The sequence below is a fragment of the Copadichromis virginalis genome, linkage group LG15, assembly GCF_057382275.1.
Source record: "Copadichromis virginalis isolate Kocher_CV1m ecotype Utaka linkage group LG15, C_Virginalis_male_GT1.1, whole genome shotgun sequence".
In the NCBI taxonomy this organism is placed as follows: domain Eukaryota; kingdom Metazoa; phylum Chordata; class Actinopteri; order Cichliformes; family Cichlidae; genus Copadichromis; species Copadichromis virginalis.
The window spans coordinates 13,738,316-13,762,175 of record NC_140632.1 but is presented as its reverse complement, the minus strand read 5'-3'; the positions used below and the strand labels follow the sequence as shown (position 1 = coordinate 13,762,175).

Here is a 23,860-nt window from a genome sequence, read left to right as displayed (position 1 = left end):
ACCAGACTGAGACTAGGGAAGGAATTGCATGACATGCTCTGTCTACTGGCAGATATTCAGAGAGCTCAAATGAGTGAAATGAGCTATTTTGAAATTGCTGTGGTGAAAACAAAAGGATGAAAAACACTTCCTGTCCCACAGCAGCAGAGGCGGGACTGCCGCCTCACTCGAGACTAGTTGTTTAGCACATAACTTCTGTGGCCTTTCAAAACAACATGATGTAAGAGCTTCACTTCACCATCTGAACACCTGGTGGTGCACTGAAGCTCTGAATAATCAAAATGTCACTTTTCTCTTCTTTCAACTAACTCAGAAGGTTTGTGACACAACTAGAAACTCGACATACCGAGTCCATCTTCATGCATGTGCCAAAATCAGCCAGTTTGAGGTGTCCGTGTTGGTCCAGCAGCATGTTGTCAGGCTTAATGTCGCGGTGGATGAAGCCCATCGAGTGGATGGCGTCTAGCCCCAGCACTACTTCTGCCGTGTAGAAGCGAGCCCATTTCTCAGGGATGTCGTAGTTCATGGTGAGTGTGACCAGGTCTCCTCCGGGCATGAATTCCATCACCATATAAAGGTGCCGATCATCTTGGAAAGCACAGCATAGCTACAAAACAGTAACGAGTAATTACAATATCATTGATTACTTTTTTATCTCAAACTTAATGCTGATATGGTGCCAGGTTATTACTGAGGTGTATAAACAGAAGGTACTGCTTTGCGATGTAAACATAAATATCATCTGTGCTGTCTTAATATATTATTTGATTACTCATGATGAATGTTTTATCTCCGGGTCTTTAAGGCAGCATTAAATTGGATCTCATTTAACAAGCACGCTGTCTGCTTTTACCTCATCCGATATAACAAGACTCTTACTATATATTGGTTCTATTGGTCTATTCCACAAATCATTTGTTTCATTTTCTTATCATAAAAATATTCTTGCATCCCTACCCAACTGTTTTACTGTTCATTTATTTTAATATAATCTCCATATGCCATTTCTAAACACTCGGACCATCTGATTACACCGCTTGTTTTGACAAAGTGCTTGCCATCTGTACCTACTATCAGTACCTAGTGCATGCAATAACAATAATTCCAAATAAATTATTAAATGTTTTAGAGCTTGGTGGTGCGCGAATGTAATTATTTGATTACCATCTACAGAAACAACCAGTAACAACCTAGTTTATATTTGACACACACAAAAAAATATATCAATATCAACCTATAACAATGTTCTACAGAAAGTTTCAGCATTATGATTCTATGATACCAGTTTTAAAATGCATAAATATAGCACGCTGTAAATGTGTGAACTTCCTTTATTGCAGCATCACTAAGTAGAGACACAAAACAGTATGACCGGTTTTCCCACATGCTGCGTAGGGGTGTTACCAGTCAGCGCTGTATTGACTACGTCACATGGAGGAGCTCATTATCCTGACATCAAGCCAGGGATCGGTTGAGAATAAGCCAAAAACGGGCTATGGGCCTGTAACGGACCATTTTAAATGGCTTTATGTTTATTATTGTAGTGTATTTACCATACAGAATGCTTCAATAAATGCCGGTTAAAGCTAGAGCTAGAGCTTTAACCGGCATTTATGAATGGCACAGTGACCTGTGTTCACAGTCAGTGATTTCTGAAGGTGTTCCTGCGTCCATGTACTTATTTCCATGACCGAATGAGGCCAGTTTTTAATGCAATGTAGCTTTCTCTCTCGTGCACAGAGATTTCTCCAGATACGCTATAAATATAAATCCTGATAACATATTTAAAGTATTCACAATTTTTTCATTGAGAAACGTTATCCTAAAATTGTTGCACAGTTGGTAGATGCAGTATGTTTTTGTAGATTGGTGAACTTTTGTCCATCTTTCAGAGAAACTCGGTTCTTTTTATCATGTTATTGAGCCGTTGTTAATTAAACTAATTAGCTGCACACTGTTTCTTTTCAGCATCACTTAATTTCCCAGCCTTTTGCTGCCCTCTCACAACTTTTTTTGAGATGTGTTACTGCCATTCAAAATGGGCTACTGTTTTTCATGAAACGCTAAAACTTTTCAGTTTAAACATTTGGTGTGTTTTCTGTCTTCTACTGTGAACAAAATATATCTATGAAAACCTCTGTGGCTGAAAGGAGTTAAAACTTCTGTTCTATATGTTCTCCAGTGCTACATCTTATGAATATTTGTAGAAAAAAAACAAAAAACACACCTGGACGACCCAGGGGCTGTTGGAGAAGGCCATGATGTGTCTCTCCTCCCAGAAGAAGGCCGAATCTGACCTTTTGATCATCTCAAACTTGCTGAGCTGCTTCATGGCATAAACCTTCTTAGAGGCCTTGTGACGGACCTGCAGGGGAGGACGTGACAAAAAAGGAGAGATGTGAGAATGTAAATAGTGATATGTCAACAAGGACAATATGGACAAGATGGTAAGAAGGTCACAGTGACTAAGATAACGCAGGAGATGAAGAGAAACAGACACAGAGATAGGAAGCCATAATTGTAGGACACACCCATAGAAAGACATGTTTACACAAGATTTCAAACACAAACATACCATGTCCCCCATCCACACCCCCACACCAGACATCTCTCACACACTGAGCCTGTCCAGGCTTGTTTCCACCCAAGAGACTCAGCAGATACCAGATTCTACCAGCATAAGATGCAGATATATGGGAAACTGAAAGTTAGGGAGAGTAAGAAATGTACTGATTGGCTTAAACTTGGAGTCAGGCACGTTGGCAATTTAAAATAAAATCAAAAACAAAAAATCAAGTTATATATAAAAAAAAAAAATCACACATTTGGTATTTTTAAAGACTGTTGCTCCCTCTAGTGGTTCAAATATTTCTGGTAGCTGCTGGATTTAGGAACAACTGGAGAAATTCTACCTTTATATCACACTGCTTTGCTCTTCCACAGAACGCAGTTTAAAATTAAATAGCGCAAGTCAACAGACAACCTTTTATTGATCCCTTGAACTCACCAGCTGCACTTGTCCATAAGCTCCTTTTCCGATCAGCTTGACTTTCTCAAAGTCATCAAGCTTCATCTGAAGTTCTCGCAGCTCACTCACTAAGTCTTTATCTGCAGATGAGACACATACACGAGATTAGACAAAGATAAAGCTGATTTTATCTAACACTTTCCCAGTCTAATGAAATCTACTGCAGTAGTTTTGGAGAAAACATGTTATACATGTTGAACAAATTAACATAAAAGTAGATTTTTAAGAAATGAAATGTCACGTCACATTTAGCTATAGTCACTACATTCTGCCAGGTTTTCTAGGTTGAATGTGACTGCACCACCTTAAATAAAAAAATTATTGGGGGGGGGGACAAGGCTATGCAACAAGACCACATATCAATTACTAAGGTTTTGGCAGGAAAAATCTGTTAATCTCCCCAAAAATGTTAATTTGAATAGCAACACCAGGGAAATCTTTCATATACCTCTCTTTTTACCTTCTTAAAGAAACAGTGCACATGTTATATTGCAAATCTGATGCTGGACAACAGGGGAAGTCTTGCACAATCTAAAAAGTCATGGTTTTCATCACTAAGACACACAAATGCAAAACGCACACGAGAACTTACATCTGTTCAGAAAGGACTCTATGTTTTTGTTTTTCCGTAAGGGGGGGTAATTCAAGTCATTGACCAGTGCATTCATGGAATCCTGAAGGACAAGAAAGAGAAGAAGTTTTTATTAGAAACGAAAATTAACATTTAGAAATAGTGGTTAATTAACAACAACCAAAAAAAAAAAAAATCTATGTCAGTGTACAGTGGAAACACCAGTATCATTCAAAAATGGGAATATTCCTTAAGTTGAGCTGAATATTCACAGAAAATTAATGAAATTTAAATAATTTCTTTATCATTATATTGTCAAGACAATTCATGAAAGTCGGGAAGCTCCGACATTGTGCTGGCTAATAAAAGCAAACATCTTTAATGAAGTAAAGATGGCGGTAAGAACACTCCAAAATGTAAACAAGTGGGGAAACAAAATCAGACCGCTAAACCAAAACAAACACAAAAGAACAATGGAGGCTGGACAAGGAGACAAAACATGTCGTGCAACAACAAATAAAATTAGACGCGTGTTCATGTTTCGGTCGCTTCCATAAACACACAGACCCGCCATCAGGCCCACCGACACCAGCTCCAGTAAAGCTGTGGCACTGTCAGAGTTAAAGCTGGAGCCTCAGCAGTGTCATCAGTGCTTAAATCGGGGGTGTTGTGTTTCAAGTTGAACCAAAATGTGCCTGTGATCCACATGCATCAGGATGGCAGGGCAGAGCTGGGTGGGGGTAGGGTGTGGGTGTGTGCGTGGGGCGGTGAGGCGGGGTAGGTCAGAGTGTGCTATGATCTCTGTTCCCTAATAAAACAGGGGTCGTGTTGAGTCATCCAGCATGTCAGCGAGTGTAGGGGCTGTATCTGGTTGTCTGTTTGTTCTAGGACATATGAGTGAGTGGAAAGGGGCATGTGGAACAATTCTGCACCTTTAAATAGCAGCGGTGAGGAGCGATCTCCCCCACCACACATGGGTGGAAATAGACCTAAAGGCTCAGAAGCTATTGTGGGACGAACAGCTTATGGACCTGGATTCAGGCTGAGAGCTCGAGGATAGGTGATCATTTTACAAAAGATCAACTGGTGTAATGGTCGTCGTTATCGCAGCACTATGGGAACTTTGTTTTAAAGAGTTTCAGTGATGGTAATATGCAAATACAGTCTAATGTTAGCAGTTTCAAACAATGGACGCCAAAGACTGGTGTAACCCATTTAGGTATCAGACCAAATTCGTTTGGATATAAAAAGCCATCACGTCATTGTGTTATCCTGTTAGACATCAATTTAGATAACATCAAATTAGACATTTGATCACTGAGTGTTTTTGTTATCAGACGCTGTTTAATTCTAGAAAATCACTCTGTGTGATGTAAAGTGAAGTAAAGGGGTTAAGATTTAAATGCTTCCCCTCTTATTTTAGTCTCAGATCAGTGAAAGGCGAAAATGATTAGACCCAGCATGTTTGTCTTTCACTGGAATCTCGACAAATCTGAACATGATTCTCTAGTTTAGTCTTCATGGCTTGTTCTCGCCTCCTGAGAGAGCACCTTCCACCCACTTCAGTGTGAGCTGATACTGTCAACATAGTCAAGCGTCAACAATGGCTTAATCAAGTTGCTCAGGATGCATCAAAATGTACTCGGCCCATCCAGATCCAGCCTCCACCAGACACAAAACAGACATGCCTTCAACTGTTCTACTGATCCCAGATTTAAGGGTTTTTTGTTCTTATATACGGGGTGTCTGATCCATACACGTTTTTAAATCTTTACTAGGGAGCTGTCACGTAGATCTGATTCCATCACTACAAACACTATCAGTCATTTCATGGTTAAGAGAGTAAACAAAAAAAGCACATTTACTGGAATATTCAGTGAATATGTTATAAAAATAAGTATGTGATATGTAAATATGCCGATGAGAAACTAAAAATTGTGTTTATGGCTTCCACAATTGTGCCATAAATGGACCAATGATGCATTATATGGGCAAAAGTGTAGGGCCACGCCTCTTCACATTTGAATTCAGGTGTTTCCGTCCCATTACCACAGGTGTATAAAATCGAGCACCTAGCCATGCAGGCTACCTTTACAAACATTTGTGAAAGAATGGATCGTTCTAAACAGCCCAGTGAATTTGAGCATGGTACTGTAATGGGATGCCATTGTCCTACTAGATCTGTTTGTGTTTAGCTGTAAGTGGTATTATCGCAAAGCGGAAGTATGGTATCGAGGACCACAGCAACTCGGCGAGGAAGTAAACAGAGTTGAACAGGGCGGTCGAGCGCATAAAGCAAAACTACATAAAGGTCAATAACTGCAGGGTTCAGAAACTCCTCTGGTTTGAACATCAGCACAAAAACAGTCTGGCAGGAACTTTGTGGCACTCGTTTCAATAGACGTTTCCAAAACATACAAGACAATCCTGTTTATGCTTTGTATATTTAGTAGCTGATTTGCAATTATTATTTTTTGCAGTCCCCGATGGGCTCTTTAAAGGGGACCAAACTTTTAGCTTTGAACAGCACTACAATTCACTCTGCATGATTCATGGTTAAAAATAACCCTTATTCACTCTATACTGAATCTTGTTATAGCCCATCAGTTCATCCTGTCTAAATCGACCTGTTTAGCTCCTTTTCCTTCGAGATGACTTTTTTCTGATTGGCTGCAGCCTCACAAACAGAAGGCTTTAGCAGCACATGGGAAGGGTTCATGCACTACCAGCCAGAGGGAGCATAATGTATCTGAGATGACCATACTAGGGATATCAGCCCTCTCTGACAGGAACCAATAGATCTAATAAATGGAAATAAACAGTCTAGAACGGAGTGTGTAGAGCAGTCTGAAACATTGCTTATATTTAATATGACCATCCACTATTGATATATTGACAGAAAAAAAACAAAAACAGTAACGAGTTTTAAGTTTTATTGTTTGTGATACTTCTGTGATAAATATGGTGCCCAGGTGTAGCTGACTGGACTAATTATACATGATTTATTTATCCATTTATACTCGTTTGTCAAAAATATATTCTCATGTCTTAAATCCTTATCCTTGCACAATTAATTGCTCAGTTAAAATTGACACAGAATGCCATGACACTGCGCAACAGCTAACATTAATTTACCGACTGAAGTGCATCGTTCTCGATTATAATGATCTGCGACTCAACCACATTATTTTGTTCAGTTACTGTGAACTCATTAGGATTTCAAAGCATTCCATAGACCTCAAACATTCAAACCTTTTCTCTGGGGTTTAGTTTTTCCTTTACTGGCCATCAATAACCCAGCAAAAGCATTAACACAAAAATAAAAGACAACAGGTTATTCTATTAGAAGTCTAAATTTGTATTGTACTAAAGAAAAGAAAAAACAACAACAACGTATATATACGAAAAATAACAGTGGACAAACAGGAAATGGTGACATGAGGGCACAGCAGGTTAATTCCAGGAAGTGACTTCAGCTTCCTGTGGTAGCTCCCTGCATTTTAAGCAGCATGATGGCCATGGAGCACAGTGATAAAAATCAAACATGACTACTAGTGAACTTTGGAGTGATGACTGACATGGGCTAAAATTAATTCTCATCATTTTTTTGGCCTGATTATGTCACAGAATGATGTAACCTGGGTCTGTTGTTGTACATCTGAGGGAGATTGTACTTTTGGATCATGATTCAGCACTGGGAATAGACATGGACCAAACGGCTGCTTTGTTTAGGCAGCAGGTGCATACGGCATGAAATCTGGTAAACTGTCACATTTGTTTGGACAGATTTAAAAAAATATATATAAATCCCTCAGCATGATTTATATGTTTTAATGCTTCAAATGTCACTAAAAGACTATGAATATAAGCCGTGGATTATGGTGTTCTGTCAATATCAAATGTGTGTGAAGCAAATGAATAACTTAAACAGTAAACAGACTCTACTGGCTTTTTGCTGAGTCAAAGTGTTACTGCAAACAGCTTACAAAAGTTGATCCAGGCTAGACATGTTCTCAAAGCTAACTCTGGGTTGTCAAGATGAAAATATTAAGCCTATTTTAAATCTGCAGATCAGCACTACATAGAAATGGAAAACTACAGACAGCCTGCTGTGAGATCCTGAATTTATTCTCAAAGATTGAGGCTTGAGGAGTGTGAGCAGCTGAGCTGAATATGTTCTCAGTGCAGGCCACCACACCAGACCCCTGAACAGGTAATCCCAGACAGGCATTGACTGAGTGAGGGAAAGGGAGGAGTGAATGTAGTTCATAGCTGATCAGATTGTAAGTTTCATTGGAACTTCCTTCACTCATTTGAATGACTTCCAGCTTCAGTGAGTTGGAAAACTATCACATCTAATTATTACTATGCAGCATTTTCCATTGAATAATTCTGTTTAGGGAGGAGTGTATGGCATTCCATACAGGAAAGGTGGGGCTTCCCTCTGCTACAAAGGCCAAAGGAGTATGATTAGCTTAACCTTAGTTCTTATCATTTTCTGCGTGATTAAGGCTACAGGTCAACAATTTCACTTTTTCAGCTTTCGGTTGTGTTTTGTTTTGTTTTTTTAATTGTTTTTACTGTAAGACCTTCCTCTAAAAACTTTTTTCTCAGATGACTGACAGACTAATTACTCACAAATATGTGTCTAACTCACTCCCTATCTCTCAGTCTGAAGACCATACTTGTATTAGAGCTTCAGGGTGAATGTAAACTCACCAGCAGGGTTGCCAAGTTTAGTGCCGACTGTGGATTCCTTATCAGGGACTCCAGCTTCTTCAGCCGGCTTTCCAATCTGCTCTCCGCTCCCAGCATTATTACAATGAAGTGTATCCAGTTCAAATGGCATTAAAAATATAAAGAAAATTTTAAAACAAACAAAAACACCTGCGAGCCTGTTGTTTTCGCTCAGGTAACAGGCTGGCGATAGAGGCGCACTTCGCTCTTGCTTTGCGTCAACTCCTCATGTCAGCTCTTGAAACTACGGCTTGAGTTGTCTGGTTAATTATTTATCCAAGGCCCAAACAAACCGTCTCGCCCAGTTTTCATTAGTGGTCACACACACACACACGCAAGTGAAAACCAAGCGGGTGTGTCGAGGTAAACTTCACTTTCAGATAAGTGTCGTCTTGCTATCAGGCAGGCAGGTAAAACTAAATCAGTCGACCCAACATGCTCAACCTGTAACAAAGATTAGTCAAGCAAGGAGAACACAAGTTTGACTTCCGGTTGCAACTATCAACATAAAAGTCGTGAGAAACTGCGTAAATCTTAAGGCGAAGACTTAAATAAGACTAAATAAATTATAAAAATCTGGGAAGATATCAATCATTATGAAATTGTCTTTTTCCAAACCTTGCAAATCTTTTTTGTCCATACATATGGACAGTAAAACAAGTGAATGATAAATCATCTTTCATAAATAACCTAAATAACCTCTCAAGGTCATTTAGAAACGTTTCTATAACATTTCTATTAATATCATTTTAACTTGATTGAATAAAGTTAATACTACTACTACTAATATCACTAATAATAATAATAAAAATAATGATGATGGTGATAATGATGATCATTATTATTTTATAGCGGGTTTTTTTCGGTTGTTTAATGCCTTTATTTTATAGGATAGTTTTTACATCCGGTTTGTGCTGCCTAATTGTGGGTGACTTCCTGCAAGCAAGTCCCGCACATATCCCCTGCCCTGTTATTATTGTGGAAAACTTCCGTCCTGCAGTTTCAACCCCTAACTTGAAAACCTGGAAGTTAACACCCCCCCCCCCAACGCTGCCCTCCCAGAATCGTCCAGTCACGGCTCCCAGTAGGTCCACACAAAGCCGGAATTCCTGCTCTCTTATCTCATTCATCTGATTTACCGTCACTGCAAAGATGGTCGACTTCCACTATTTCTGGAATGTTGATGCGTTGCCTTTCAGAAAGGCTTCCACTAAAAATAGGCATTTACTGACCAGAACCTGTTAGCACACGGTTTATAAAGCTGTATGACAAGTTTAATAATTACAAAACCAACATGCCTCACAAAAAAGAAGAACCCCCCCCCCCCCCAACATTTTTTAAAATAAAAACTTAAATAAATTAAAAAAACAAACAGCAGAAGTTTCTTTGATCTTAGAATAACTTTTATTTATTTCACTTTACAAAGAGGTCTTCACCAATGCTCTTATTTAATCTTTATTTGAATACAAACATTTTGTCAGATAGTGACTTTGACAGGGAAGGTCAGAAAGTACCTCTGGGTGAAGCAAGAAGCAACCAAACTTCTGGTAAAACGGGTTTTCTGTCAAAACTCTGAGGTGACACAGATACTGGGTGAGGTGAGGAAAGGCATTGATTAAACATGGTGAAACTAATGATGGCAGTTTGAATTGTTTACTTTTTGGCCTCTGCCGTCAGAGTCGGAGATCTCCTGTTGACACTGCAGCTATTTGTATGAAGTGATGTCATCACTGCGCCATACAAGCGAGAAAGTCCCCTTTACCAGCCAAGAATGACACTGACTTAAAGGCATGATCTGTGGTGGGGGAAGTGGGCTGGAATGAGTGAGGAGACGGTGAAATGTGTTGCCACATATCCGTGCATGCACACACGCATGCCCACAAACGGATAGGTAAGTGATTTTGGAATGATGGCTGGGGTGGGCCACATCTGGCGGTATTCTAGCATCAAGCAGGTCAAAGGGACTGCTTAGTTTAACTCAGGGGAGTGCTGAGCTGTTCACTAAAAGGCGTTGAAATGCAGCTGACTGCACCCTTGGTTTGACACTGCTGTGAGTGTGGCAAATGGCAATATTTGAATTTAAAGATAAAATAATGGCGAGATGTAAAGGAAAAGCCGTCTGCTTGGCTTATCAGTCACATCAGTCTGATGGCACTGAGTGATTTGCGGAGATTGCATTGGGTTTCAGCAGACTGTCTTATGGCCTCCTGGTTCTTTCTGCTCAGGTGCAAAGTTACAAAGGCAAACAATGCCCTCTAGTGGGGCTACAGCATATTAACATATGGACAAGAGGCGTTTGAGAGTTCAGGCACTCATAAAATGAAAACCATCAAAGAAAAAGAACAAAACAAACAAACAAAAAAAGAAGAAATAAAGCATTTTTGTGAAAATCTACAGATGCTTCATCCATAAGTTAATATAACATCAAATAGTATCTGTGTCGACTACAAAACTGAAATCTTGCAAAGGAACAAGTGTTGACAAGCTGCTAAGTGATCTAGCTGGATCAAATCTCAATAGGTATCCCTGATAGCGGGAACTGTAATACTGATCGCTGCATACTACAGCATTTGATGCCTTTGGGTATAATACCACATTTGGTAATATTACAAGGTTGCTTTCCTTTTCAGAAACGGCTGATCAAAACCAGCATCATCCACAAGAAAATCAGAATTAGGATCATTCATTCATGAATGGCAGGGACGAAACATGCATGGCATTCGGTGCTGAAAGTGATTCAAACTCTGATTTGCTATGAGAGACTTGGTAGATTAGGTGAATATTGAATGAGGATCTGTACGTTACACATTCATGTACCAGCGTCATCAAGACGTCTAAAGTGTTCACAGACCATCTCAGCTACTATGTATCAGTAGGTGTACCCTCATATATTCAGTTTAAGTTTACATTGTTTAAGAGGAGGGGGAGGAGACTCTCCCCTGGGTTGTTAGGCTGCTCCATCATCTGTCTCAACAGCCCGGCCGGACTCTCGTCAGTGAGTAAACTGGATGAAGTCTTAATGTCAGCAGACTGTCTTTCTTCCCTTGGAGGAAGTGAGCTGAGTAGGGAATCACAGGCAATCACTTGTGAGGGATAAAACCTCAGAACTGGTGCGTACCGTATTTAGATTGGGCGGAAAGGTGGAGGAGAGAAGGGTATACTATATTCCTGGCTGTCGGTCAAAAAAATAAAAAAACTGATGAAGTCTGAGCCCCCGTCGGCCAGGTAACCCAAAACCTGGAGTGGGGAGTCAGCGTGGGATATGGGGAGAGGAACAATGCAGCTCTTTGTGCAAGCCGGGCAGAGAAAACAAACCGTTTCCCCTGGAAAGAGATCATGTTCAGGCTCCATCTGAGAAGACCACACAAGGCTGATCGGAGCCCTGTCTGCTGTGCGGAGCAGGGAGGGGAGGAGGAGGAGGAGGAGCAGCTCATCTGGGCTGCCACACTGACTCATGCGCGCATACACACTTTAGGGCAATGTCAGACAGGAAGAAGATCTGAGATGCTCCTTTTAAAGCGCTTGCTGAACACAATGTAACACACACGAGCCAGCGACAGCCTTTTGGTCCAAGACAAAATGTGTGACTGTGTTGTGTTCTTCCCCCATGTTGGCTTGTGATGACTTGGCCATCTGGACTTCTTCCTGGGTTGGCACCCTGCTGGTCTGCAGGCAGAGCAACACTCTGGTGGGCCAACAGGCTGAGGGACAGGCTAGAGGGTGTTAGCACTGGTGTTGTCCACAAGAGGGCATGGCACTGAATCTAGCACTGCCGTACAGTGCTAAACAGGGAGTCTGTTTATTAGATAGACAGGGTAGGAGTACAAAAAAACAAGAAACAGAAAGAAGGAAAGGGAGAAAGAGAGACAAAGTAAGTTGTGAGATATCATATATTTTATTCTGTGCAATTTCCATTTACACCATATGTTATATCAACCTCTGCAACCCTGGACACTCATTCCTTAATCTGCCCTTTCTATATAAACACTGAGAATGAACCTTTTAGTCATGTCAACACTCAGATAACTGTTGCACGGGGCACAATCAAACTAAGAACATCTGGCCTTTTTTTCCTCTCTTACACACACTTACACAGGCTTTCATTCAAACACACACATTAAACACAAACAGACACACACACACATGCACACGCACACACGTAAGGGCCAAACCAGGGTTCTGTACTCCCTCTGTCCCATTGCGTTTTAGTTTCAAACGCTCAGCGAATACCCATGTGGTGGGATCGGATTACACGGGCTATAAAATATCCCAAATAAAGGCAAGGAAAACTGAGACAAAAAAACTGGCTGTTTCCTGAGGTGAAATCCTCCAGTTGGCTCCTGACTCTGTCAGTGTGGGAGACTTTTCTTCTTTTTTTAAAAGACTTTTAGCAGTTCAGACAATAGAACAGGACAGCAATGTTTAGGTCAGAGCACAGAGGTGGCGAGCTAAAGTCACTCACATACGACAGCCAGCTCCCATTACACACAACACAAGGCCATAAATCCTTCTGCACAGCACAAGCGGCACACTGTGATTTCATATGTATTGGTTACTAAGGCAATGCATGGAGCCACAACAAATGACACAGAGTAAAGTGGGAACTCATTTAGTGAAAGGAAATCTTGTTGTGCTTCAACACAAAACATCTGGGAGTATGAGATAAAGGTTTATGTCGTGCATCCGCGACCAACAGCTATCCGTTTTTAACATAATTACGAAGGTGACCCCTGACCTTTTGAGGCTTGGAGTGCAATATGGAGAGAAAAGCAGGCCAGGTGAAATTTAAACCACCTCTGTAATATCAGCGGATTAATCTCGGGACATACAGTAAAATGGTAACATGATCTTGTTATGATGAGATACCAGCTGGTGAGGATGACGGCTGGTGTTACAGCCCTTTGGACTAGTGACAAGTGAAATCAAGAGGGCCTTTGATTGGTCCAAAGTAAGGAGGCTTTCCTGCTGCATTCGAACAACAACATCTGGTTGGCAGAGGATAGCAGTGCTAAGTGAAGAAAAGGAAAATGACTGAAAAGGGATGGGGGGGGGGGACTCGAAACTTCTACATATGAGAGGTACGAGCCAAAGCCAGAACAGGGTGTCATTATGACATGTGTAAACGGATCGCTCTGGTTCTGCCCCTGTGTTTTCCTAATGAAGCCCCAGAGCTCTATCACAGCTGAGGGTTCACTCTCAAATTGCCTTGTAGTCTGCCTGACAATCACCTCTGTCTCTACAGCAACCCAGAAAGATGTCTGCACTGCCTTGTAGTTACGGCCGCAAGGAGCAACAGTTTGACTTTATGGTCACACGGAGAATTGACCTATCTCTCTGTGTGAATGTCATTCTGGACAAGCTAACTCATAACCTCAAGGTCACATATTTGATTCAGCAGCAGCCATTTATCTTTGTCCAATACAATGAACCTTCTACTTTCTCCCACAGTCATTTTCTCCATCCATCTGAGAACAGACGTATACTCACATACCTTGGCAAATGGGAGCCTAAAGAAGAGGCTGCGATGCAAACAAAGAATTGTGACTGTCAGTCAGACTGTGGTGAAGTGATCGCCTTTCAAAGTGACTCTCACTGCCTGTGCCCTCCACCTCCTTCCCTGGTGTAACCTTAGAGCACTGGGGAGTGCCAGGTTACTGGGATTCTCTCTCTTTGGCGCCATGCTGTTTAGTGACCATGCGCATGCTGTTAGACCTGTGATTAAGCTTGCCCTCTGTATGTGCGAATGTGTGTGTCCACACATTTTCCAGTCCCTGGTTAAATGGTGTTTAAAAATAATTGCTGGTTTTTATTTAAACCAATGTGGAATACCACAGAGCGTTTAATGCAAAAAAAGTTGGTGTCAACTTGGTTTACTGTGACATTTATCTTGCCGATGTATCAGTAAGTCTGACTTCTGGTCTTTACAAGATATAAATTAAAAAAGCCATTAAAAACTGTGCTATCTGAATTTTGCCTCACTTTACATCAGAATCTCTTACCTCCATCCTCTACTTATTCTGATCTCTGATTCTTAGGCATCTCCTCTTCAGAGCTGGCTCCATGTCTATTGCACTGGGCACATTGGCAGGGCTCCGCAGACTACCCTTGTCCCTGAGTTTGGGCAAGAGCAATGGGCCAGTGGTCCCACCTATCTTTGGCGCTGTGGGCAGAGCGTAGGCATGGTCCTCATCAGAAACATGAGAGTCCTCTCCTATGTCCCGGACTACTGTTAAGGGCTCTTCTGACAGATTAACTTGCCCCTCAACCCGCACTGGGCTAACAACAGAACACTTGTTCTCTTTGATAGCCTCCAGCTCACTAAGTGACGGGTCAGGGGGCGGTGCTGGTAATCTCTGGGGTCGGGAGTCCGGAGTGGTAGTTGTTGGTGAAGAAGACATCCCATTTTGACCATGGTCCTGAGATTTTTGGGCAGAGGATGTGGCACCATGTGGATGGTTGAACTCCTTGGGGCTGGCTGGGGTGCAAGAAGGTGGAGTATGGGAGTCCTGGTGCTGGAAGACAGTGTCGTGTGAAAGTGATGGTGACAGAGGAGGTGTGGGTCTGATGATATTGTGAACCCCTGACCTGTTAACCTGCCCAGCTCCCAACTCGCCCAGCCCTGATAGGTCCACCACTCCATTGGTGCTGGGCTCTAACTTCACTTGAGTCCTTTGCAGAACCCTTTGGATGACTTGTCGCTCTGTCTGCTGATGCTTATATTCATTTATCCCGTCCGACCCCGGGGCTGAGCAGGGGGATTCGTTGCACTGGGCTCTGGGGGAGGATGCTCCACTTTGGGGTGTGGATGCTGGGGACAGAAATGGCCTCTCTGATTTAACCCAATCTGTGTCCCTTGTGTTCAGGTCACTTGGTGAGGATAGCCCTTGAGGCAAAGTTCCACCCATTTTGCTGACTACCAGTCTGCTGTCTGCCTCAGAAGTCTCTGGAGAAGATTGCCTGGTAGACCTGGATTGAGCCCTGTCCAGCAAATCTGGCACAGGCTGAATAACTCCGCTGTGACTTGGAGTTTCTAGGGATGTTTTAGGGGGGACTGGAATAGGGATAGGAATGGGTATCGGGACAGGTAGGGGTACAATGATGGGATAAGGCACCAGGACAGTGGGCTGGGGCAGAAGAGGGCTAAAAGAAGGAATACCAAAGTTCATCATGGGAGGCATTGGGACAGGACCTCTTGGCATCATATTCAGCGGAGGGGAGTGTAAGCCAGGAAAGTAGGCTCCTGGGAAGGGGTGTATCAGTCCAGGGGGATTCATGGATGAAGAAGTAGGGGGCTGAAGGTGAGGAGAGTGCGGAGCTCTGTGGATAGGGCTGGAAGGAGGGCCTGGATGTCTGGGAGGAGTGGCAAGGGGGCTTTTTAAGCCCTGAGCATGAAGGGGAGGCCTTATAAAGGGCATGGGGATTTGAGGTACTGGCTTTTGCTCCAGAGGGGGGCGAGGAAGAGGTGGAGGAGGAAGGGAAGCAGGATGGGGTGACACATCCACAGTTGAAGGAGGTGGGGGAGGCTGGATGGATCTCTCTAGGGTCCTTAGACCAGAGACAGGGACTTTTGAAGTAGAAGAGGATGCTTCTGAGGGAGACATGGAGGATTCTCCTAATCCACGGATTAGTGCAGGCCCTTTAGGGGAGAGGTTTCTATTACGGGCTTCCCCAGTACTGTTGTTGTTGTTCCAAGATTCTGGAGTGAGTAGCTTTTGCCCAGCTACAATGCTGTCTATCCTCCCCTCCTGATTGGTTCTGTTTGGGCTGGAACTGGTGCTGGTGAGAGCTGCGCGGGCTTCCCGGTAGAAAACATCCATCTTGTACTGGTTCAGACACTTGGTGCTGCAGAACTGGAGTCGCTCCTCACCAGATCCAAAGTCCAGGTACTCTTTAGTGTGACGAACATGCTTGCACCAATCGCATACCTGTGGCACAGGGGAGAGAGACTGTGGGGGGTCACTGGAGTGAAAGATTGTATGTGAAAACAGATCTTTGTGTAGAAACAGAAGATTTCCCCACTATTCCTGCTTGTTAAACCTTGTCATTTTCATCGCATATTTATATTAATATCTCACAGTGGAAAACAAAAGATGCATTGATAGTGTCCTCTTACTCTGACATTGGTGTTTATCTTCAGCACCAGTCTGGGCGAGTCCTCTGTATGGGGGTGCTGAGGGGATCTCTCACTATGGAGATCTTCATCTCTGGCCTGACAGGGGAAAACCACAGTGTGACAAACATCACATGAACTACCGTCAGTCAGGTTTCAGACAACAGTTCATCTACAAATACTACACTGGAATCACTCTGCGGTGTCTGGTCTCCAAATGTGAGCTTCTTACGTAACAAGTACAAAATATAGTTTTAAATAAATCGCCTTGTCATGAAGCATAGCATTAGTCTGAGCTTCATGCAACAACCAAGCCCTAAAGGTCAGTGCAACAAAAGAAAAGCTGTGTTGCGAAACTGATACAATTCTACAGCCAAGTGGGGAAATAATGCAGGTGATGTATTGTCGTATTATTAATGGTTCTGCCAGTATTAATATAGGAAATTCTTCTTGATTCATGTAAGCTGATCTCATGTGGATCTGAGTGCTCCCCCATCTCTGTGACCCATTGAGTCGTGTTGAGTTACGAAATATGAGGCAGCTGAAGGTAAGGTATGCACTGAAAGTGGACACCTCGCCCCAGGCCTCCTGGCCTTCCTCTCAGACAAGCAGCAACAAGCCAACAGAAATGCTTTCCTCCCTGCCTCCGAAAAACTAGAGGGCTTGTTGCGCGCAGTCTGTTCAGCCCCCCCGCCCTTGTGTCTCCGTTGTTGTGTGAATTCACCCACCACGCTCTAAACAACACTGAGGGTGAAAGCTGATATAGCTACTTGTCACCCTGTACCTCTACAGAAGGTATATCCATGTCGCAATGGAGGCTGAAAAATCACAGCAAGCGCATCAGAGCGTTTCTCTGTCGTTGCAGCACTCCTGTCCTCCAGACCAAAGCCACTTAATGGCTGGTCCCTTCTCCATTAACGCGAAACTGATACTAAGTGTCCCACACAAACTTTGACCTCCCTCCCACCATTCCTAAACTGGATCGACCATACGCACTAGGAATTGTGTTCTTAGAGATCCACCCTTTTTAAATTTCTGTAAACGAATCCATCAGTAATGACCTCACGAGATCAGGAGTATCTGTTTCTGCTAGTTTGTATACCTGCCAGAAACCACTTGATGCCCATTTCCCTTTGTGTGATGGGATGTGCCAGGGCTGAGGCAAACTGGATATAGAGTACCTGTGTTTGCTTAAATGTATATGGTTGTGTCAGACTGACTACTGAATTTACAGATTACTCATTATCATACAGATACCAGGATTTACAACACCTCACCAAGAAGAGGCCAACATGAATTGTTTTTGACCCTCAAATGTAATGATAATGTGCAGTACATTATATATACTAACCTTATTGCGTTTGAAGTAGGCCCGTCTGCAGGCAGCAAAACACTTCTCACTGCAGAAGCTCTTGAGCTCTGATCCCATACACAGAGAGTAGCGTTTTACACCTTCCTTCTGGCACCACACACATACTATCTGCACATTTTGTACATCTTCCACTGCAGGAGGGAAATCAGAAGAAAAGCTATGTTAGATAATCTTAAAAGCACAAGAATAGTGTGAAACAGCTACAACTGGGTGCTTTTTAGTCTCACAAAGGAGAGCGCACTAAACAGCGCGCATCCAGCTGTGATCTAAACTTCCTGTATGGATGTACCTCACACTGAATAAATCTCAGATTAATATTCTTCCAGGGAACACAGAGATCTTGCTGCATCCCTCTTATAACCTTCACTATGACAGCGCTGTTATTTATTTATCCATCTGTAACGGGTGAACCCATTTTATGCTTATATTCCTGTACATTTTAATCGTACAGCAGAATACCGACAGACTTACAATTCAAGCATTGTTAATCAGGGATGCCAAAAACCTTCAAACTAAAAGCAAAAGCCGCAATTTATTACCATATGTAGTGTTTGTTTTTCAAAAAAACAAAGTCCAAACAACAGAAGAATTACTCAGTCTACACAGTATAAAAAGGTGCAGCAGCATTAGTTCTTCTGTTTAACTTACTTTACTCTTAATAGGCTACAAATGTTTACTGCATTGCACCATAATTGCATGCTGAGTTATCTCAGACTGTTATTACACAGTTATTACCTTTGCGGCAAACGTGGCTTATATCACGGGACACTTTACAGGTTATCTCTCTTTTTCAGAGCTTGTAGCACACAGAATTTCTCTTTATTTTGTAAAAGAATCTAATTTTTAATATACATAATTATTATATATTTACCTATAATAATTTTATATATAATATAATTACCGAAAGAGGCACCAAAGCAAGCTCAAACTACTGCACCTAGCAGGGATGTCTCTTTATCATTGCTCAGGAGTCTAGTAGGTAAAAACTGAACCTGCACCGTCTTCTGGAGCTTGACACTACACTCTGACGTGCTAGCACATGAATATCAAACTAATCATCAGGGTAGTAATACTAAAAGCATATGTATAAGGAACGCACAACAATCAACATTTAATCTCCTCATGTTTGCCCCTACAGCCTGCTACCTGCTGATGGCTTTATAAGGGGGACGATGACAGGGGCACTCTTGTGCTCCTTTGGGGTCGTCAAGGATGAGCTTGTTGAGGAAGAGGAGGGTGACGAAGACGGGATGCCGGAGCACTCTCTCTCTCCGCTCTTGTTCGGCAGGACCAAGTGGCTGACTTTGGTGTCCAGGCTTTTGGGTTTTGGCAAAGAGTTTTCTGCAAGACACAAACAGATTCCAGTGTTAACTTGAATTCGTCGAGTAACGTTACACCGTGCAGCAAATCTGCAATACGGCCTACATGATACTATAATAACTTTTTCACAAACAACAGATGTATCTGAATGAATGAAACTCGAGAAGTTCTGACTACAGGAAGTTATGTTTAGCAGATTTGTGCAGTGACTCAATGTCTGCATTACAACCTGCAGAACCTGTTAGCGTAAATTTAAGAACACTGCACCAATAGTGAATCCTCGACGGCCGCCCTCACCTTTCAGCACAGACACATGCTGACGCCGTTCTCTGTAGTTTCTGATCTCGTTGGCCTCTGAATCTCTGAGATCTACCTTGTCGTAACCGTACCATCCAAGGAGTTCATTCATGGTGCTTTCTGCAAAAGTCTGCATGAGAAAAGAAATCAGTGATTAGTGATAATCTACGCATATGGATAACTGAGCTATGCCTGCCTACAAATAGGAAATTGTCAGCATGCATCTACAGGTTATTAATGGACATTTTTATCCTATGTTAAACATAATCAGACCTTCCTTCTCTGAATCAATGTGAGCGATTCTTTCTCAGCCACAGCCTGGTTGGAGAAATGAATAGGGGCACAGAGGAGTACAGTATGACACTTTTTCCATGATGTATTCAAGTTGTTTACTCTTGCTAAATCTGAGACGGAAAGGTTTAAAACCTAACACCAGTGTGAAATCTATGAATCATCCTTTGTTTATCTCTTTTAATTGGAAAAAAGAGGGAGAAAGAAAACTTTTCTCCACAGATGGGATGTGTGGTCTCAGTTTTTTTTTTTTATTACGACCAGATGAAAAAAAAATACAAAGGTCTCTCTCTTTATCCACCCACCTCTCTCTGTGGCTTTGGAAGAACTGGATTGGAGGAGAAACCTGATCCAGAATGGGCAGAAATCAGAGCGGGACACCCTACACCACAGCCAGGTCCCACGGTTCTCGGAAATGCCCCACTCTGCTCTCTTCTTCTCTTTCCAATGTCCACCACTCTCTCCCTCTCTCTTTCTCCAGCTTTCCCTGTCCCTCCCTTTGCCTCTTTTTCTGCCCCCCCCCCGCCACCTTCCATCTTCACCATCCTCCCCTCCATCCCAGCACCTTCCAGCCCTGACACCCGACACAGCACGGCCTCTCAGGTTTCACCCTTTTCCAGCACAGCCAGTCTGCTGTGGTGGTGGTGTTGTAGTGCTGTAGTACTGACTGCACATTCTTTCCCCTGCTTTCCTCACTCCGACCTCTGTTCTGCACTAGGGCCTCAAAGAAATGGATCTCTCCCTCGCTTGCTCACTTTCTGCTGTGTGTGTGTCTAGGAGAGTGTGTGGGTGAGTGCAAGCAGAGGTATCATATCCAGCTAAATATGCCTAACGATGATTAAAGTCAAGTATCGGGTGTCTGGTGCCGTGCTCGGGGTCTGACGTGGAGGGAGTAGGTCCGAATGTGGTGTTGAAACAGATGTATTACAAAGACAACACTGGGACGGACCTCAGCTGAGCTAGAACTCAGCTTGCCAGCCTTCCTGCCTGTATTTCCTCCACAGTCCCCCCCCCCCCCCCCCCCCCCCAACCCCCTGCTTTTTCATCATTTGACCAGTTTTTAAGTTGCACATCTTATGGGATTTTACCCGATAATTTGAATCTTATATGCTTCCCATCATGCCTAATTTTGATATCTTGATGTTCTCCAGAAGTTCGACACTGATGGCAACTCTCCTACCGTATCTACACAAACAACCCAGTGCCACTTCTTTCTTTTTTTCTTCTTCTTGTGAACGAAAAGACGGGCAATATTTTTTCTTCACCCACCCCTCCACTTCCCACAATGTTGTTTTTGTTTCTTTTTGGCAGTTTAGACAAACATCTGCTTTGCGAGAGTGACAAGCCATATCCCAAACCACAAAGAGAGTTGCAGCCAAAGGCAACAAACTGGGGCCGACCCTGAGATTCAGCCCAGGCAGGCTTACATCAAGCGGGGATAGCGTTTCACATGTTTTGATTAAAATTAGTTAAGATGTAACTCTACACCTCCCCTGGATATCAAACGCTACAATCCAAACCACTTACACAAAAAGAGCACATTTCCTCTCTCACGAAGGCCAGAATACGACCCCCCCCCCCCCCTAAGAAAATGACTTTTTCAAATTTTATTTCTCAGCTTCAGCTTGAAGAAGCCTCGAGTATTCCTTACCCCACCACAGTCAACAGTCTCAAATATCCAGTGTCCAAACCCAAACAAAGCAGACAACCCATGGATTAGTTTCCATGCAGTAACAGGCTCATAATAGTGGGAGGGAATCGTGCCTGTTACTGTGATTTAACTTATTACTGCCTATGCAGTGGCTCTCCTTCTACTCAAAGAACAGTGGGGAGATTCTTAAATGACATGTCATCAGTGAGCACTTCAAGCGGGAGCTTTCGTTTAATGTGATGTTTGCATTCTTTAACAGTCTGTGACAGTGATTTTAGAGCTTTCCCAAGGAGCGGGGCTATTTAAAGAATATAGATGCCCTGTCTCTTTTTCATGGGGGCAAGCCTCTGTGGTACAGCAAGTGAGCGCACCGCAGGAGCGGGGAAGAATTGACGCACATCTGGATCTCCGCTGGACAAGACTGCGCGTCCGGCCACAGCTGGCCTGACATGGCGTCACAAGAAGGCAGAGGTCAGACTACTCTTCAGCACTAACATTTATATAATCAGAAAATCCCGTGTCTGTCTTTGCGTCTGTTTCAACTTGTATTTATAAACACGTTTATTGATATTTTCCAGTTGTCTTCCTAAAGATGAAAACTTTCGAGGTTTTTCTTATTTTGCAATACAGCTTCACGCAGTAGGATATAATTGCTTACATAAAAGACAGAAAGCGAGCATTCATTAAAAGCATATATATTTTTTGATAGTATTCCCCGCACTGATTTGTGCGTAGCTGACTCACTCGCTGCTGTGTGCTGGAAGACGTGTGCGCAAAGAAGTTATCGCCCCGTCTCATCTGATTACAATAATAACAATAATAATAATAATAATAATTTTTCAGTGGCACACAAACCCACTCTCACCTTCATCTCCTGGTTGATTTCCCTCTTTACGGGGTGCGCGGGTTTCCTGCTGCGTTTATTTTCCGGTGGTCTCCCTTTCTCCATCTCTGGCATAGTCCCGGTCTGGCTGGATCCGTTGCGGATCAGTGTTGAGTGTCGGCTGGAGTAGTTTCAGTGGAGTATCTCAGAATGAAAGCTGTCACTCCTGGTGACAGCGGCTGTCATTCCCGGACGTCCGAGTCCCTCATTTGAGGCTTCACACCACTGAAGTCCACTGAACATGCGTGCACTGTGCGCTGGAGTGTCCGCCGCTGAACAATCTCAACTCCCTCTTTCCCACTTCTGTCAAGTTTCTACGGAAAACCAACATAGGTCTTCCGCTTTGGATTTTCAAAATATGACAACTGTCAACTGTTTCTTGAAAGCATATTAGAAACGAATCCGCAATTAAAAACAAAAACACAATTACGCCAATGATTTGCGTCCCCGCGAAAAATTTGGTTTCCAAATTTTAAACACTCTTGCGAGAAGTATTTTAACTTGACTGAAACATGAACCAGCAAAAAGTTTCTCATCAATTTAATTGCATTTGGTGGTTTTTGCAATATTTGAATGTTGCAGTGTTGGTATAATATAAAAAACTAATTACATCATAGCACGGTGCTCTCTCAAAGCTCATTAACTCTGTTCAAAACCTACTAAGGTTTATTATGTCATTTGTTTTGTAAAGATTAATTGGCCAAAATTATATGTTATCAGTTACTTAATGTTTCCCCTTCAGCTTTTATTATGAAAGGTGCATCGCCTGGTTACCGGTCTCATTCGTGCGCTCTCTGTGAGGGGAGGGCTTTGATTTGATGTAACCCAACACCTGGCACCCACCCCTCCCAAATCTCAACAGATACATTTCATAAGGAATGCAAAGACTGTGTTTTATCTGAGGGGGCACAGAACAAACACTGTCTCTAGACTCTTGTCTTAAAATAAAGAGATGAAAAGAGCGCTGCGAGTTAAAAAAGATACCAGAATGTTTGGAGCTTTCTCAAATGGCATCCGTCTGATCCGCGCCAGTCTGTGTACGAGCGTGTGCGCGCAACACCTAAAACGTCCACATTTGGCCTCTGAGCAATCTGGGCTTGAGGAAAAGTGCCAAATGCCCGAGGACAGGATTTGCACAAAAAAAGAGTCGTTTGTTCGTGTATGTCTGCGCACAGATGAATGTAAACATTTCCCACATGTTTATCGCTAATGCGAAGGCCAAAGAACTTATTTCCGTATCAAGTTTCTCTGCTGGTAATGAAAGCATTGAGGTTATCTGATTGCATTACGCACATAAACAAATTCAATTCGTTAGCTGTAACAACTTTTATTTTATAACTTTACTACAATTTTCCTCATTTTGTCCATTAACACGTTAACAGTGCAGTATGGCCTACATTAGGACAGTTGGTTTCCATTGCTCTTCTGCATCATTGAAAGCCTCTGTCTCGCAGACCTCACAGTGTCGCCGAGCTCTGTGCAGAGAGACAGTCAGGTACAGACACAGCCGTGACAAGAGGGATAATTCAGAATTTTTTCCCCCCTCCTTGTCTCGAGTTTACCTCTGGTCTGCTCTGGTTTGAGGAATCCAGGGACCACG

At 42.7% G+C, this 23,860-nt stretch overlaps 2 protein-coding genes across 9 annotated transcripts in view; both read right to left on the bottom strand.

Annotated features, from left to right (window-relative positions):
* LOC146692089 (rho-associated protein kinase 2-like) overlaps nucleotides 1–8,790 on the bottom strand; it is a 41,050-nt gene extending 32,260 nt beyond the window's left edge. For all 7 annotated transcript variants that reach the window (XR_014915130.1, XM_085432034.1, XM_085432033.1 and 4 more), the window contains exons 1-5: nucleotides 8,319–8,790; nucleotides 3,621–3,702; nucleotides 3,008–3,108; nucleotides 2,228–2,365; nucleotides 347–607 (exon numbers count right to left, since the gene is read on the bottom strand). Coding sequence is in view for 6 of the 7 variants with exons in the window: in XM_085432034.1 (XP_085288160.1) it covers nucleotides 347–607; nucleotides 2,228–2,365; nucleotides 3,008–3,108; nucleotides 3,621–3,702; nucleotides 8,319–8,414 (678 nt within the window). In the remaining variant the exon portion in view is untranslated. The remainder of the gene's footprint in view (nucleotides 1–346; nucleotides 608–2,227; nucleotides 2,366–3,007; nucleotides 3,109–3,620; nucleotides 3,703–8,318) is intronic.
* A 937-nt stretch (nucleotides 8,791–9,727) lies between these two features.
* Nucleotides 9,728–22,551, bottom strand: LOC146692088 (sine oculis-binding protein homolog). Of its 2 annotated transcripts, none has more exons than XM_085432031.1 (7): nucleotides 22,243–22,551; nucleotides 19,436–19,565; nucleotides 18,965–19,159; nucleotides 17,798–17,949; nucleotides 16,450–16,545; nucleotides 14,336–16,282; nucleotides 9,728–12,131 (listed from the first exon to the last, which is right to left on the bottom strand). In XM_085432031.1, the coding sequence occupies exons 1-6, from the start codon at nucleotides 22,333–22,335 to the stop codon at nucleotides 14,345–14,347; spliced, it is 2,604 nt and encodes an 867-aa protein (XP_085288157.1). In that variant the 5' UTR covers nucleotides 22,336–22,551; the 3' UTR covers nucleotides 9,728–12,131; nucleotides 14,336–14,344. The 2 variants fall into 2 exon arrangements, with proteins under 2 accessions (XP_085288157.1, XP_085288158.1); XM_085432032.1 differs by having other exon boundaries at nucleotides 14,336–16,261.
* Between the last annotated feature and the right edge of the window lie 1,309 nt (nucleotides 22,552–23,860).